At 39.1% G+C, this 16,662-nt stretch overlaps 1 protein-coding gene across 1 annotated transcript in view; it reads left to right on the forward strand.

The window, feature by feature from the left end:
• LOC145337704 (voltage-dependent L-type calcium channel subunit alpha-1D-like) overlaps positions 1 to 16,662 on the forward strand; it is a 651,603-nt gene that overhangs the window by 336,281 nt on the left and 298,660 nt on the right. The window contains exons 9-10 of the mRNA XM_080182539.1: positions 5,231 to 5,400; positions 15,785 to 15,859. Coding sequence (XP_080038665.1) covers positions 5,231 to 5,400; positions 15,785 to 15,859 — 245 coding nt within the window. The remainder of the gene's footprint in view (positions 1 to 5,230; positions 5,401 to 15,784; positions 15,860 to 16,662) is intronic.

Here is a 16,662-nt window from a genome sequence, read left to right on the forward strand (position 1 = left end):
TGGGGGCAAAGTGTTAGCGTGGATTGAGGATTGGTTATCTAACAGGAAGCAGAGAGTTGGAATCAATGGGTGCTTTTCTGGTTGGCAGTTGGTGACTAGTGGAGTGCCGCAGGGATGGGTGCTGGGGCCTCAACTGTTTACCATTTACGTAGATGATCTGGAGGAGGGGGCTGAATGTAGGGTAACAAAATTTGCTGATGACACAAAGATGAGTGGAAAAGCAAATTGCGTGGAGGGCGCGGAAAGTCTGCAGAGAGATCTGGATAGGCTGAGTGAGTGGGCGAGGATCTGGCAGATGGAATATAATGTTAGCAAATGTGAGGTTATCCACTTTGGTAGAAATAATAGGAGGAGGGATTATTATTTAAAGGGTGAAAAGCTGCAGCATGCTACGGTGCAGAGGGACCTGGGGGTCCTTGTGCATGAATTGCAAAAACCCAGTCTGCAGGTGCAGCAGATGATCAAGGAGGCGAATGGAATGTTGGCCTTTATAGCAAGGGGTTTAGAATATAAAAGCAGGGAGGTCTTGCTGCAACTGTACAGGGCACTGGTGAGGCCGCAACTGGAGTACTGTGTGAAGTTTTGGGCCCCGTATTTGCAAAAGGATATATTGGCCTTGGAGGGAGTACAGAGAAGGTTTACCAGGCTGATACCGGAGATGAGAGGGTTAGCTTATGAAGAGAGATTGAATAGACTGGGTCTGTACTTGTTAAAGTTTAGAAGGCTGAGGGGGGGGATCTTATAGAGACTTACAAGATAATGAAGGGGCTTGATAGGGTTGAGGTAGAGAGATTCTTCCCGCATAGAAAGGATAGCAGAACTAGAGGACACAGCCTCAAAATAAGGGGGGGGGGGGGTAGTTTAGAACAGAGTCGAGGAGGAACCAAAGAGTGGTGAATCTCTGGAATTCTCTGCCCATTGAAGTGGTGGAGGCTACCTCGTTGAATATATTTAAGTCACGGTTAGATAGATTTCTGACAGACAAGGGAATTAAGGGTGATGGGGAGAAAGCGGGAAAGTGGAACTGATTCACTTCAGATCAGCCACGATCTTATTGAATGGCGGGACAGGCTTGAGGGGCTAGATGGCCTATTCCTGCTCCTATTTCTTATGTTCTTATGTTCTTACATCAAGGTGGGCTGTGGGTGCAGCAGGTTGAGGCTGGCCCTGGCACATTTGGGGGGCCACCAATCAGGCTGTGGGGATTTGCACAGCCTGCGATGCAGGGATCGCGGGGCTGACCAGCAATTGAACTATCAGTGATCAGGAGGCCCGCAGTATACCAAATAGTATCCATTTAATTTCAGGAAGCTGGGCTTATACAGAATATTCAAGCTTAAATGTTGCTCTTGAGTTGACAGAGAATAGTGTCTCTATTTTCTCCTCTCTCAAATTGGAGACTGGAACCTGCCAGGCAATAAGTCTCTTTCTTGGAGATTCTGCTGTATTAGAGTGAATCTTTCTCTCAGAGTTGCTCTTTTGGAACCTGTCGAAGATATATCCTTCCCTGGAAACTGCTGTTTCCAAAAGTGCTAAAAGGCTGAAAATCCAGCATCACGTGAGCATACTTGTTTTTGTTCTAACTAATTCTAAAGAAGGATGTATGTCTATTGGGTATTGCTTTAAATTGAAACAATAGAGATAGCTAGCTGTTAAGGATTATACTTTGCCATGACAAAGTATTTTAACTGGTAAATGTTATGCTAGTTCTTTTTGTTATATTCTAACTGTTCTTAAATAAAGTTTGTTTTGATTAAAGCTTCCAAGTGGATTACTTGGATCATTCCTGGAATGGAACATCTTATGCTCACCCTAATGCCAAAATAAAATGTAGAAGTTAGTGTCTAGGCCAACTTCCTAAAATACTTTGAAGTTGCTGACTTGGGCCTTACCAAGCATAATTCCTTTCTGCTTCCATTACAATGAATTGTCTCAGGGGGTCAGAATGGACGAGTATATTTGTTGACAGCAATTGTTGTTTGACTTTTACAAAAGCTTTCTCTTGTGGCACCACTATTAGGACTAGAGGGCACAGCCTCAAGATAAGGGGGGGGCAGTTTAGAACGGAGTTGAGGAGGAACTTCTTCACTCAAAGGGTGGTGAATCTCTGGAATTCTCTGCCCGTTGAAGTGGTGGAGGCTGCCTCGCTAAATATATTTAAGACGCGGGTAGATAGGTTTTTGATAGGCAAGGGGTTTAAGGGTTATGGGGAGAGGGCGGGAAAGTGGAACTGAACCACGACAGATCAGCCATGATCTTATTGAATGGCAGGGCAGGCTCGAAGGGCTAGATGGCCTACTCCTGCTCCTATTTCTTATGTTCTTATTAGGGGGAATCTGTTGCATGCACATAACTGGGGTTACCGTGGTCTTAACAATAATTGAGGGCTCCCCAATAATAGATACAGCTAATGTCTACTTCTATATTTAGGACCATTTATCTGGAGTTTAATCTTGATTGGAGCCACTTTGGGTGCACGATATAATTTAGTTGCATCAGTTCCTCATTCTCAAGATCGTTTTGTTTCAAAGTCTTGTCCTGAGGTGGCTTCACCCTTTGGCCTGAGTAGTATGTGTTTTGTCTGTTTTAGTAGTTTTCTCTGGGTTGGATCCTATGACTACAAGCGCAGCCCGGATGTGGACCACAAAATTCTTGCTCCTCTCAGTATTGTGGAGAGACTTCCCATCTTGATTTTGAATTTCATGGCCTTCGATTCCACTTGCACTTCTCTTGGATGCAAGTGGGAGATGCGAGCCATATCCACTGGGGACTTGGTTTTGTGGTCTGGGGGTTGACCAAGGTGTGGACGATACTGTTTTTGGACCCCTGAAGCTCCTGGACTTTTTTCTGAAGGGTCAGTTTTATGGCTTTCCTGAGGCCCAGAATTGATTCAATCAGTAGCTTTATTTGGGTCACAAAATTCTTAATTCACATCCTAAACAATCCTATAACATTTCCCAAAGTGCTGACCCATACTCAGTGTTCCACCAAGTTTCGCAGTCTTGTCAAGAATTCAGTGACTGGTCCCTCAGGAAGTCTAGTTGCTGTGTTAAATCTGTAGCATTCCAATATTACCGACAATTTAGGGTCGTAGTGGTCTGATACCACATCTATCAATTCATCAAAAATTTTGAATCCAAGTTTCTGAGTAGGTTAAGCTTCTTACGATGCTAAAAGTCAGGGCCCCACAAGAAGCAGGTGGATGACTTTTTGCTGGTCATCCCCTTATATCCTGTTTGCCTGGAAGAAATATTTCCTTCTTACATTTTTACCTGGAATGTGCTACCAGAGGAGGTAGCAGAAGCAGATTTATTAGCAATGTTTAAGAGGCATCTTAAGAGATACATGAATAGACAGGGAATAGAGAGATATGGACTGCATAAAGGCAAAATGTCTTTAGTTTAAGAAAGCAAATTCGTACATATCTTCCTTTATTAATTTAGCAGGAGCACATGACTGATAAACACCAACAATTATTTTGTTTAGTTTATTGCAGTTGAAGTTGAAAATTTTCATGTACTAAGTTTGGTTAGATTTACTTTTCCACCATAGATTTGATTTGTTTTACATTATGGTGTCAAATAGAAAATAGTTTCTAATAGTCTTCAGTTTAATATACATGGTGTAGGAGTAGTTTTCTGACATCATGGATGTGATTTTAACTCAGTCATATAGTGTTAAAATTGGATCCATGTTACTGACAAGAAGCCTTGGTAGGCTTCCTTTGATAGCATGAAACCAGAAAGATGACCATTACATCTATTGTTATTTGAGCAGTGAAGTAGCTGAGTAAAATTATAATTTATTAGGATGAGTGCTAGAAAGCAGGTTTGTAGAGATGTAAAGCTAAATGTAAATGATTATTCCATTTTGTTTGTAAAATTGTTCTTTTGCTAATATTGGTGCAGGCTTGGTGGGCCAAAGGGCCTGATCCTGTGCTGTACAATTCTTTTGGCGTGCTAGGGCCACTCCTCCACACCCACATCATAAGTTCCCAATTGCCCAAACAATAGCATTTTCAATATCTCCCCATCACTGTCTTACCAGGTTCATTGAAAGGCAAGGCAGTCCAAAACTTTTCTTGTTTCTCATTGCCAATTTAATGACTTAGGAAGCCTGACTGGAAAGAAACATAGTTTATTATAGAATGCAAAGTAAATTCATGACCGTGGTGTATGCACACTAATCCCTGCCTGTGACTGGCTCAGATAATGAGTTCTAGTTGGGCAGGCCTCTGTTACCAGGGGAATTTATACTCAATGAGCCCCACAGGGAAAGCAATCAATGATCTGCCATGGACCTCATGGGGGTTATCACAGCACCTGAAAATGTTGTGGTGAACCACGCATGGGGGACAATGTTTGGAATGCTGGAGGCATTATTGAACTTTTCCTGTGTACTTATTCATGAACAGTTTGGTAAACCATTGTTAAAAACCTAAGCATGAGCCATACCCCAAGTTTCAGAGTAGTGCTGAAAATGCGAAAATACTGACATTTATGTCTCTGTAGTAGAGTTCCAAGGAGAGATCCACGTGCGACATGCTGTTATCATGGATGTTCATTTATTCTTAATTCTCTGTTAAAGTTTGCAAGAGTATCCAGAGACAAGCTATTCTATGTACAGATATGCAGGGAGGAGTTTGTACAGTGGGCCCTGATTTTCTTGGGCTAATTTTTTGTGAGCGCATGCTTTATCCTTATGGACCACTCTATCAAAATGATGGCACCCTGGTTCTTGGGAGGAACAGGGCAATAAATGCTGTGTAATTTTCAGCAAGCTACCATATCTTTACTGCTCACGGGTTGAAAATTGACTGCCACTACAAGTTATGGATCTGAAGTCGCTGGGTAAAAGAGATAGGTAGCCTTTTCTGCAGCCTGTTAATGAACTTATTGTGTTTTAACAATAATGCACCAGATTTGTGGTCGTATTTTTCTATTATTAATCAACAAATTACTAAACTTTATTTGAATTCAATTCCATAATTTACTAATGTGGTTATTTTTCAGATGCACCAGGCTACTATGATCAATTAATTATGTTCAAAAGATGGATATGTAATATGAACATTATTTGTTTGCAGAATATATATGTGCCTATTATTTGGGGTTTATATTTACAGTCAACACTAACAATTAGAAATTAAATAATGATAATTGAGACCCTTTTCTCTATTTCACCATAATCACTCTATCTGAAAATTTTGCTATTACTCTAACACCTGCAGTGAATTTTCTAAGGAAAGAGAGAAGGCCAAGGCCAGAGGAGACTTTCAGAAACTACGTGAGAAACAACAACTTGAAGAGGACCTTAAGGGCTATCTGGACTGGATTACTCAGGCAGAAGATATTGATCCTGATAATGAGGAAGACATTGAAAATGCAGAGAAACGAAATCGTACGTATCTTCCTTAATACAGCAGGAGCATATGACTGATAAATACCAACAATTATTTTGTTTAATTTATTGCAGTTGAAGTAAAAACATTTTCATGTGCTAAGTTTGGTTAGGTTTATTTTTCTACTATAGATTTGATTTGTTTTACATTATGGTGTCAAATAGAAAATAGTTCCTAATAATCTTCAATTTAATAATATATAAGGTGTAGGAGTAGTTTTCTGACATCATGGATGTGATTTGAACTCAGTTATATACTGTGTTAAAATTGGATCCATGTTATTGACAGGAAACCAGAAAGATGACCATTATATCTATTCAGAAGTCACCCTTGTTATGTGAACAGTGAAGTAGCTGAGTAAAATTATAATTTATTAGGGTGGGTGCTAGAAAGCATGTTTGTAGAAATGTAAAGCTAAATGTAAATGATTATTCCATTTTGTTTGTATATTTGTTAATATTGATTGCTTCACATCTTGTATGCTTAAAACAAAATAGGTGTCTTCTGGATTGTTGAAGATTATATATAAAATTCCACCAAGTTGATGGAAACTGAAAAAACAAATTCTTGTTTCTGGAATAGTTTTTGAAAAACAAATTGTGAAATCACTGAGATTAAAAAGTCTAACCTTTCAATAATTATATAATATTTCCCTTTAATTTACTCAGTAGGGATGAGAATGCAGCCCAGTGTACCTCTGCGACACTTGGAGTTCAGAGGCCCTGTACTATTGGATACTGGGACCTGAAACAGGCATGTTCAATGACTAACGCATCCCATAGTGTGATCCAAAAGTGTTTTGAATGCCAAGAGCTTGTACATTCACTCTGAGAAAAGCTCATTAAGTTTCTATCTAATTGGCATGGATCTCAAAATATGATGAGCAAAACTTGAGGAAGAGCTCATTAAAATAATGTGCCTGTTCCTCCTAAGTGACTTTCTCCTTCCAAGAGGGTCATCCTCTTTATTTTGCCAATCTAGATTCTTTGATCTCCGGTGGCCACTGAATTAAACTTTTTGTGCCTGGAACCATAAAACAAATATTGCTGTGTGAAGAGCAACTCGCAGTCCTGTAGCATCTGCTGGCAACTGATCCTCAATTCTTGGTCCCAGGGACAACAGGGTACAAACATACTTAAAATAAGTTGACCCCACACTTTTAGTTGAGGTTAATTCAGTGGGATGCAGGTACATGGAGCCTCTGAGGAGCGACGGTTCCTTTTGTGCATGTGCCAGTGCCATATTATTCACCTCGGTGTTTTATTGGTAACATATTCAGATAGATAAGGTAGTTTTGCCATATTTCTGCAGAATGTTTCCTGAAATATTTGCTCCTTTCTTCTATTGATGTCAATGTCTAATGAATTTACTATTCCAAGACACATGCCAGATTGAAGTGTGCAAAACATCTCCAATTTGTCAAAGGATTCTCATGAGTCATAGCTTAAAAAATGCAAACAGCAACCAAATTTATTTTAGGATAACAGAATGACAAAATAGATTTGTTTGATGCAGTGTAACCTTTATTCAATCTGTTCAGTTAGTTTTTGTATCCAGCATGCTCAAGCATTGCAGTATACCCCTACAATGATACATATAAGCTCTGATATTAAATTAGGGCAAATATTGGTAAGGTGTTGGGGCTATAAACAAATTTTCCTTGAATTGTCAGCATATAGCCTGGTCAGTTTTAAATCCTGAGCCTTATTTTAATATGACTAATGGTTTGCTCACTTGATGGCATTGTGGACACTTCTGCTCATTTTCACTGCACAATTTCTGGTGAGATAAAGTGCAAATGCACCTCTTAATGTGACATTGTATTCCCTCTGGTAGGTTGAATTGGAAGAGTGTGCAAACAATTCTCTTGAAAGTAATAAGCCATAGGATTGCCCCTGGGGTACTTGGTGCATTTCCTGGAATTCTTTGTGGAGGAGAATCACTGAAGTAGATTTTGCAGAGGAGATATACAAGGATGTTGCCTGGATTGGGTGGCATGCCTTTTGAGGATAGATTGAAGGAGCTCGGCCTTTTGAGAGATGAAGGATGCAAGGTGACCTGATAGAAGTGTATAAGATGTTGAGAGGTATATATTGGGTGGATTCTCAGAGGCCTTTTCCAAGAGCTGGAATGATTGCTACGAGAGGACACAGGTTTAAGGTGCTGGGGAGTAGGTACAGAGGAGATATCAGGGGTAAGTTTTTCACTCAGAGGGTGGTGGGTGAGTGGAATTGGCTGCCATCGGTGGTGGTGGAGGCAAATTCGATAGGGTCTTTCAAGAGACTTCTGGATGAGTACATGAGACTTAATAGAATTAAGGGTTATAGGTAAGCCTAGTAGGTATGGATATCATTGGCGCAACTTGTGGGCCGAAGGGCCTGTTTGTGCTGCAGTTTTTCTATGTTCTATGTTCTAAGTACTGTTCCCCAGCATCTGCAATAGGATTCCCATGATGATTATCCAGCAGCCTTAGATAGCGGAGGCTGAGAGGGTCAGTGTCAACAACAATACCCTCAACATCTGGGTGCAATGTAAAAAGAAGTACAACTATATTATTAGATCAAGGTTTCCAAAACAGTGGATCGTGATTCCTCCACCATCAGCCCCCATCTCATCGGGTCCCATACAAGATATTGGAGTCACAAGCTGCAAGGCATTTTGCGGCTCGGACTGATTTCTGACAGCTGTGAGGCCCCTTTAATTCCCATTTTTTTTATTGATGGGAGTAGCTCAATGAATTGAGGACTAATTGCTGCTGCAGCAAAACCTGTGAAAATACAGGTGTTTGTTTTTCTTTGTAAAAGCCTTGTCACTTCATTAACATCCCCAATGCTCAAATCCTGTTCTCCATTCCCCTCAGTCAAGAACCATGGCCACTCCACTCCACCATCCCCCCGAAAGCTCAACAGCTATCAGATTTTCACTTTAATGTCACAAAAAGTCTGTGGGCTCACACTGGAAAAAATACTGGGAAGCGTTGTACTAGACAGGGTTTTCCAAACTTTTCCAATCATAGAACCCAATTTGGGAAGCATTGTACTAGAATATCAAAGGTGAAGATAGCTCTTCATCTTTTTGTCTCTCTCAACAAGCAGGCAACTTTCATTTTGCACCCCCTCTGAACATGGCAAACAAATTTCTTCTCTCCTTCACATCCTTCAGCATACTGGCAGGCCCATTAAAGGCATATTCATAACTATTATGTTTATGCAAACTATATCCTGTGTGGAATTTTTTGGATTCAATCTTCTGGATCTTCTAAAATGGACACTGATGGCCACCGAGTGTCTTTGTCTGTGGATTCAAAAACTGTATTGAAGGGACAAAAAGATACATTCCAGATTGAAAACTGTCAATACCTATATCCTAATTGCATGGTTCTTTCTGAAGCCAAGATGGTGAATGTCTCAAACTCCAGGGTGAATGTCTGAAACAATAGCCCAGGTTGTGGAAGATCAACTGAAGCCCAACACTATTTGGAAAAGGGGACTGTGAGAAACCACAAGAGAAGGCAGCCTTTTTGGTCTCCTTTCTTAAATCTTTAAATGCTATCTGCATAATAACGCAACTTTAAAATAGCAGAACTGAAAGGACTGCAAAGGACCGCCTTAAGAGTTGGAAACTAACATTGTAAGGCTTTCAAACCTTTTCAAGTCAGCAAGTAGAGAAAAAGACCTCCTGGTAAAAAAGGTGGGAGGAACTAACTTTATGACCTGCAAGAAACACATCCCTTTGAGTATGCTGCAATGACTCTGGTATATAACTTTGACTATTGAAATCACCCCATCTATTCTTCAGGAATGAAAAACTATTTCTACACCAGGCCTGCAACCTGTGTTTTCCCAAGATAAGCCAACCATATGAATTACAATCATTTTTTGGCTTGTAAGAGTGTGCTCTTTTCTTTAACTGTATTTTCCTTAAGTGAGTGAGCGAATGATGTAGAGTTAAATTTCCAGGATGAATGCATGAATAAATAATCTCTTTATTTAAAGGCAGAAAATACTTGTTGCTGGTTATTCAAATTGTCCACAATTTCAGGGGTTCAGAAACATACATCCTTTCAAAAAAAACACGCTGCTTACATAGACATAGGAACTAGGAGTACGTCACTCAGCCCTTGGAGCTTGCTCCGCCATTCAACATGATCATGCCTGATTCTGTACCTCAATGCTGCACTCCAGCTCTCTCCACATACTCCTATCTTTAGAATCTAGAAATCTATCTATTTCCTTCTTAAATATATTGTGATTTGGCTTCCACAGCATTTTGTGGCAGAGAATTCCACAGGTTTACTATCCTCTTAGTGAAGTAATTTCTCCTCATCCCACTCATAATGATCTATCCTGTATCCTGAGACTCTGATCCCTTGTTCTAGATCTCCCGGCCAGAAGAAACACTATCATTCCATCCAGTTTGTTCAGCTCTGTCTGAATTTTATATGTTTCAAATAGATCCCCTTTCATTCTTCTAAATTTCAGTGAATACAGGCTAGATGACCCAATCTCCTCATATATTACAATCCTGCCATCCCAGGAATCAATCTGGCAAATCTTCACTACACTCCTCCAATGCTAAGTATATCCTTTTAAGATAAGGAGACCAAAACTGCACACAGTATTCTGGGTGTGGTCTCACCAAGGCCCTGGACATTGCAGTAAGTCACCCTTGCTCTTGTATTCAAGTCCCTCCGCAATGAAGGCCGAATATCACATGCTTCCCTAACTGCTGCTATACCTACATGCCTACTTTCAGTTACTGGTGTACTAGAGCTCCCAGGTCCTATTGTATGTCAATATTTTCCAATCTGTCACCATTTGAGTTGTACTCTGCCATTCTGTTTCCCTGTCTGAACTGAATAGCTTTACATTTATCCGTGCAGTATTGCATCTGCCACATATTTGTCTGTTTACTCAATTTATTTAAATCACCTTGAAGCCTGTTAACATCCTCCTCACCACTCCACCAAGTTTTTGTCATCAACAAACTTGGAAATATTACTTTTGATTTCCTCATCCAAATAATGACGTATAATGTGAATAGCTAGGGCCCAAGCACTGAACCCTACTGGACCACACTAGTCACTGCCCGCCGTTTTGAAAAGTACCCATTTATTTCTTCTTTCTGTTTCTTGTCTGCTAACCAATTCTCAATCCTTGCCAATATTACCCCCAATCCCTAAAACCACAAGATGTAGGAGCAAAATTGGCCATTTGGCCCATCGCGTCTACTCCACCATTCAATGAGATCATGACTGGTCTGATAATTCTCAACTCCACTTTCCGGCTTTGTCCTCATAACCCTTAGTTCCCTTACTTTTGTCCCTTGATTATGTAGTATTTTTGGAATACTATTATTGTATTTTACCACGAAGACTGACACAAAGTACTTATTGAACTCCTTTGCCATTTCCTGGTTCCCCATCATTATTCCCCCATTTCATCTCTCAGGGGCCTATGTTCACTTTGGCCTCTCTTTTTCTTTTGGTATATTTAAAGATCTTACTGTCAATTTTTACATTACTTGCTAGTTTGCCCTCATAGTTTATCTTTTTCCTCTATTATTCTGGTCATCTTTATTGGTTTCTAAAACCTTCCTAATCCTCTGGTTTACCACCAATCTTTGCCACATTGTTTTTATTTTCAGTTTAATACTATCCTTAACTTCCTTGCTTTACCATGGTTGATTTATGATTTATTCCTTCTTCCTTACTTTCCTTGTTGTGAGTCATCAACCATTTTCATAAACATTTGCTGTTGGTGATCAACCATCTTTTCTGCTAAACTCCTTTTCCAGCCCACTCCATACAACTCTGTCCTCATTTCTTTGTAATTATCTCATTTAAGCTTAACACAGTTGTTTCTGAACCAAGTTTCTCACTTGTGCTTTAGTTTTGCACACTAACCTCTAATGTGAGGCTTTATTAAAAGCTTCCTGAAAATCCACATACATCATATGCATTAACCCTTACTTATTCTACTAGTTAAATCCTCAAAAACTCCAGTAGATTTGTCAAATTTGATTTCCCTTTCATAACTTTGTCTAGTCCCATTGATATTTTCCAAGTGTCCTATTATCGCATCCTTAAGAATAGACTCTAGGATTTTCCATGCTACAGATGTTAGGCTAATCAGTCTATAATTTCATTTTTTCTCCATCCTTCCCTTTTTAAATAGCAGGGTTATATTTGCCACTCACCAATCTGCCGGTATTGTTCCAGAATCTTTAGTATTTTGGAAAATGACAACCAATGCATCCACTATTTCCATGGCACCTCCTACCAGACCCTGGTGATTTATTTGCATTCAGTCCCATTAATTTCTCCAGCACTATGTTTCTAGTAATACTAATTCCCTTTTAATTCCTCCTTCTCACTTGATCCTTGATTCCTTATCTTTTCAGAGAAGTTATTTGTGTCTTCTTTAGTGAAGATAAAAATAAAGTAATTGTTTCACTGCTCTGCCATTTTCTTGTTCTCGATCATAAGTTGTCCTGGTTTGGATGTGAACTATGGACCTACATTTTTCTTTACTTTTTTTTCTTTTTATATACTTGGAAGATTTTACTGTCCGCTTTTATGTTACTTACACATTTACTCTCATACTCGAGTTATCCTCTCTTAAACAATCTCTTTGCTGTCCTTTCCAGAACACTTATCTTCTCTCAATCCTCAAGCTTGCTACTTTTTCTAGTAACTTTATATGACTCCTCTTTGGATCTAATATTATTTGTAATTTATTTTGTAAGCCATGATTGGGCTGTTTTTCCTGTTGTATTTTTGCAGCAGAAAGGAATATATAACTGTTGCAATGCATACATTTGTTCCTTAAACATTAGCTATTACAGAAAGTAAAGGAAGAGAACAAGAGTTTCAGTTCTCTCTCTCTCTCTCTCAGTAACAATGCAGTCACAGGGGCACAGTACAATACCTTCTCATTCCAAACATATGCATTTCTTTCTTTAAGTCTTTATAACATACTAACAACATTCCTCTTATATCCTTGCGCTTGAACTATCAACAATTTCTGTTTGGAAACCTTCCTCAAATTAGAATCCTTTGTCTTTCCAATTGCTACTTTCATATTCTCATTCTATTTTGCTTCCATGTCAGCTGTAGCTCTCTAATTTCTGAGTCAGAAGGTTGGTGTTTCAAATCCACTCTAGAGACGTGAGCACAAGAAACTAGACTGACACTTCAGTAATTTCTTGAGGGAATGTGGCATTGTGAGAAGTTAGATCAAGGCCTTGCCTGCTCTCTCAGGTAGCACAAAAGAACGCCTGGCCATTATTTGAAGAAGAGTTATCCTTGGTGCCCTAGCGAATATTTATCATTGTGTTCATGTTCTCCATTTGATCCTCATACTCATATCTCACAGCTTCTCCATATGCCAGTTATTTACCTATGACATGCACTTCACCCAAACACATTGCAACCTATATACTGATATTCTCTTCTGTCTCTTGCCATTCAAGTTGGCGCATAATAGGAGAGGACAGCAAAGAGTCAACAAGGGAGGAGCACAACTGCACAGCCTCAGGTCCTTGGAGAAAATGGTCCTTTGAATTATTGGCATGGCAACCATTAAGATTATTACAGTCAAAATCATTCAGGATGACATACTGTCTTATGCCCTTTTTCAAATCCTTGTTGACCGTGCACTTCTTAGTTATCATCCAACACCCCTTCCCTCACCCCAATTCTTCTCTTCTATATTTATGTTTTCAAATACCCAAATGCTGCTGTCTGGCCAGTCAATCAGTGTGGTTTGTTGATGAAGGGTGAGAGAAAAAGCACACCTCTGAGGAAGAAGCACACGATTCAACACTTGCAGCCACCGTTCAGATATTGGCACTGTGTGAATTTCAGTACCAAGGTGGAATTTGCATGTGAGTCACTGGCAGTTATGGGCTCTCATCAGGTCATGGGGAAAAAGTAGGTGTATGCCAGGTTAAGGTCAAAAATGAGTTCTGTTGCATAGGTTTTGAAAAAAGTAAAAGGAAAAAAGAGATTGAAGTACTTGGTGTATTGGTATGCCTGACAGAGAGCTTGTTGTGAATGTTAAGGAGCATAAAGGAGCCCAGCTCCAACCTGGTGCAGAGCTTAGAGCTTTTTTTCCCTCAGTTTTCCGTGTTAAAGTAATGCACATTTGATAGCTAATGTCTCAGCTTTCATTTCTGTTCAGGCAAAAATCACACAACATTTCAATGCTGCAGTTAAGGTTGAGACTGACATTGCGAGATCCTTGCTTGTTTCCATGCTTTGATGAACTGTTTTCATCAAGGTTGCAGATATCAGAATGATCCAAAATGGCAGGATAGATGCCAAATCAGTGTTTGATGCTGATTGCCATTTTAATCCTCCCAGCTGGTATACTTATAGTGCAAGAACAGGATGCCTATGCAATTGCCCTTCGTAAGATGGCAATCAATGTCAGCTAAGCTAAAGTCAATAAGAGCAGACCCTGTTCCATTTTCTTCAGAGTTCTGTAATGCCAAAATCAGAATCACCAAAAAGATTAATTTTGCTGCTGACGTTTCTAGCCTTTTCAGCTTTGTTAAAATTCATGTGACTCACATGTAAGCTTTGGGAATACTGATGTCATCAGCTATGTGTTAAAAGGATAGCCCTTCTTCCCCTGCAGACATCCTCATACCTTCCTGGATAGGTGGAATATTGAGGAACTGGATAAGCATTGCAAGTTGAAGCACATTGTTGGAGCTTCCCTCTGAAACTGGTGTAACTTGCATCATCCTCTGCAGTAATCATAGACAAACTGGGTTTCACTGGAGTGAAAATCCTTCCTCCTGGCCTTCTGGTTGATGGCATGAGTGCAGTATATAATGCCCTGGACATAAGGAAAGTCAGCCACTGCTGCAAATAACCAAGCTCTCTCAATTTGAGTATTGACGTTAATGGGAAAGATGATTGTTGGTTGTTGTTAGCAAATTGGCCATTGTTGACCTGCTTGTTTGCAGGTATGCATGGCAGATTGGAAGATGAGTGTGACTGTCAGGATGATGAAAATGAGGGGGTTTTACCTCTTTCAGGGTGGATTTCAGAATTGATCCCTTTTGCCCTTTGGCATGTGGCTGAAGAGAAAACAGTTGGTGATACTGGTGGTGCTAGTGGCAGTAGTGTTGCTTCTGCTCTTGTCCCCCATCAAACGATCAAGATGCAGCTGCAAAAGCTGCTCCCGTGTCATGGTGAAGGCTGACAGCAGGGAAGTGCATTTAAGTTTGGAAAATGGGCTTCCTGCTGCCACCTTGCTGCTCATGCCAAGTATTTTATGGTGTTGGCAGCATATTATCAGGGTTAATTGGCTTGAAAACAAGTCTAATTAACTCTTAATTATCCATTTAGATTGGCAAGTGAGCTGCCAACTTCAATGCCCATCTGCCCCCCTGTATTAAGGGGGAAAGATCCGGGGTAGCAGGAAGATGGTGGGATGGGTGTCCACCCCATTTTGTGCCCCTCATCGGAGAAATTACTGCTGGGTACACATAAAATTCAACCCATTATGTTTTTTTATACTGATACAATGCAGTTTGATCATATGAGCATTTAAAAAAAGATACTTTACACACGAGAGCTGTTTTTGTTTCTGAAGAGTTCTTTGTTGGAAATTGGTTACGTTTTCTTGAACAATATTAGGTTATATTTCTTGGAGAAATGTAATAGAGCAAAATGGAAAAGTTACTTATTTTTAAGTACCATATTATCAATTCAAAATTTTCAATCAAGCAACACAAGCACTGCTTAAAATGATCATGAACACCAATCCTAAAGACACAGAAGGATTTTTAGAGGGGATTAAGAAATTGTTATTATAATGTTATATAAGAATATTAACAGATTCCATGTTGCTTTATAAATTAGCATTAATTTTAAAAAGGACAGACCCTTGGATGTGTTGGTACATACTATGCAGCTTCATATAATTCAAATAACTGCTGTGCTTTGGTTTGTTGTTTCACAATTTGGCAGAAAATACAATGAAAACATTATTGGACCAGGGGCAAGAACTCTATATAGACTTAGATTATTTCTAATTAAATATAACATATAATTTCAATCGCTACATCTTGTGTCATATTGTGATATTAATTTCAGAGATAACAATTGAAATTAACAATATTTGAGGTTGGTAAAATCATGAACTCCAATCAGACTGTAACAAAAAAAACTGACTGATTCTGAGTATTATTTTGGCTAACTTGTGATGTGGCATTCAGTGTCTCTTTTTTGTTTTGTTTCTGGCATTATTTTGTTACATTTAGAGTTGTATGTTACTACATTTTGTCAATTGCTGATTCTAATCTTTGCTATGTTGCTGCTGCCATCTGATGTTTAAATTACTGGAATTGCATGCATTTGATATGAAGGGGTCACACTGGCCGAATTATTGGAAAAGAAGAAAGGAAGGTTTTCATGGTTTAGCCAGTCATCTGAAACACATGGTAATTTTTGTTCCTTTTTGTTTTGGATTTGTTTGTGCTTTGTGTGGCTTCTGCTTCTTTTGTACTTGTTGTTTTTCTCTCGGTTGCATGATCAGATATGCCTCTATCTTATTTGCAGAGTTCCATAATAAAAAATAAGCATGTTTTTCATTAGAGAAGAGCAAGTGGTTGAAATGCCCAGATCGTGGAGAGAAAAGGTCTTCATTTGATTCTACTTTTGTGGAATGTGCAATTCAGTGGACAAATGAAATACTATTTTGAAATATATCAAAACCATAAAATAAAACCAGAACTAGTTAAAAAAAAATTAAATCTTGTGTTACATAAACAAGTTTATACATTCTTATGTTGTGAGACAAAATTACTAAGATTTTTTTAATTGCACGTTTATCTCCCCATTAGATTTAGTGCTTTAACTGTGTGCTTTTTGACTCTCACAAGATGTTTTAACCACTCAGTGTGAGGTGACTTAATGTGGCAAATTTTCATCCAATGCACAATGTATAAAAGCTATTTTCCTTCCAGTTTAAGATGTAAAATCAAAGTACATATGGTGACAATGATTTTTAGCCATTGGTTATAATTATAGTCAAACAGAAAACTTTAGAACTCAAATTCCATTCAAGTACAATAAAACATGAAAAAAAACATGCTTGACATTGAAATTGTCAAACAAGTTTTATCCTGCTAGAGATTAAATGCACTTGCACCTGAGATAATTCCTCACCCAAGTGTCACATGCATGCAGTGCACTTTTAGTCAAATTAATAAAAAGGATTAGATTATCCTGGTTGTGTGGAGGG

The sequence above is a fragment of the Carcharhinus amblyrhynchos genome, chromosome 3 (assembly GCF_965287045.1).
Source record: "Carcharhinus amblyrhynchos chromosome 3, sCarAmb.v2.hapA, whole genome shotgun sequence".
In the NCBI taxonomy this organism is placed as follows: domain Eukaryota; kingdom Metazoa; phylum Chordata; class Chondrichthyes; order Carcharhiniformes; family Carcharhinidae; genus Carcharhinus; species Carcharhinus amblyrhynchos.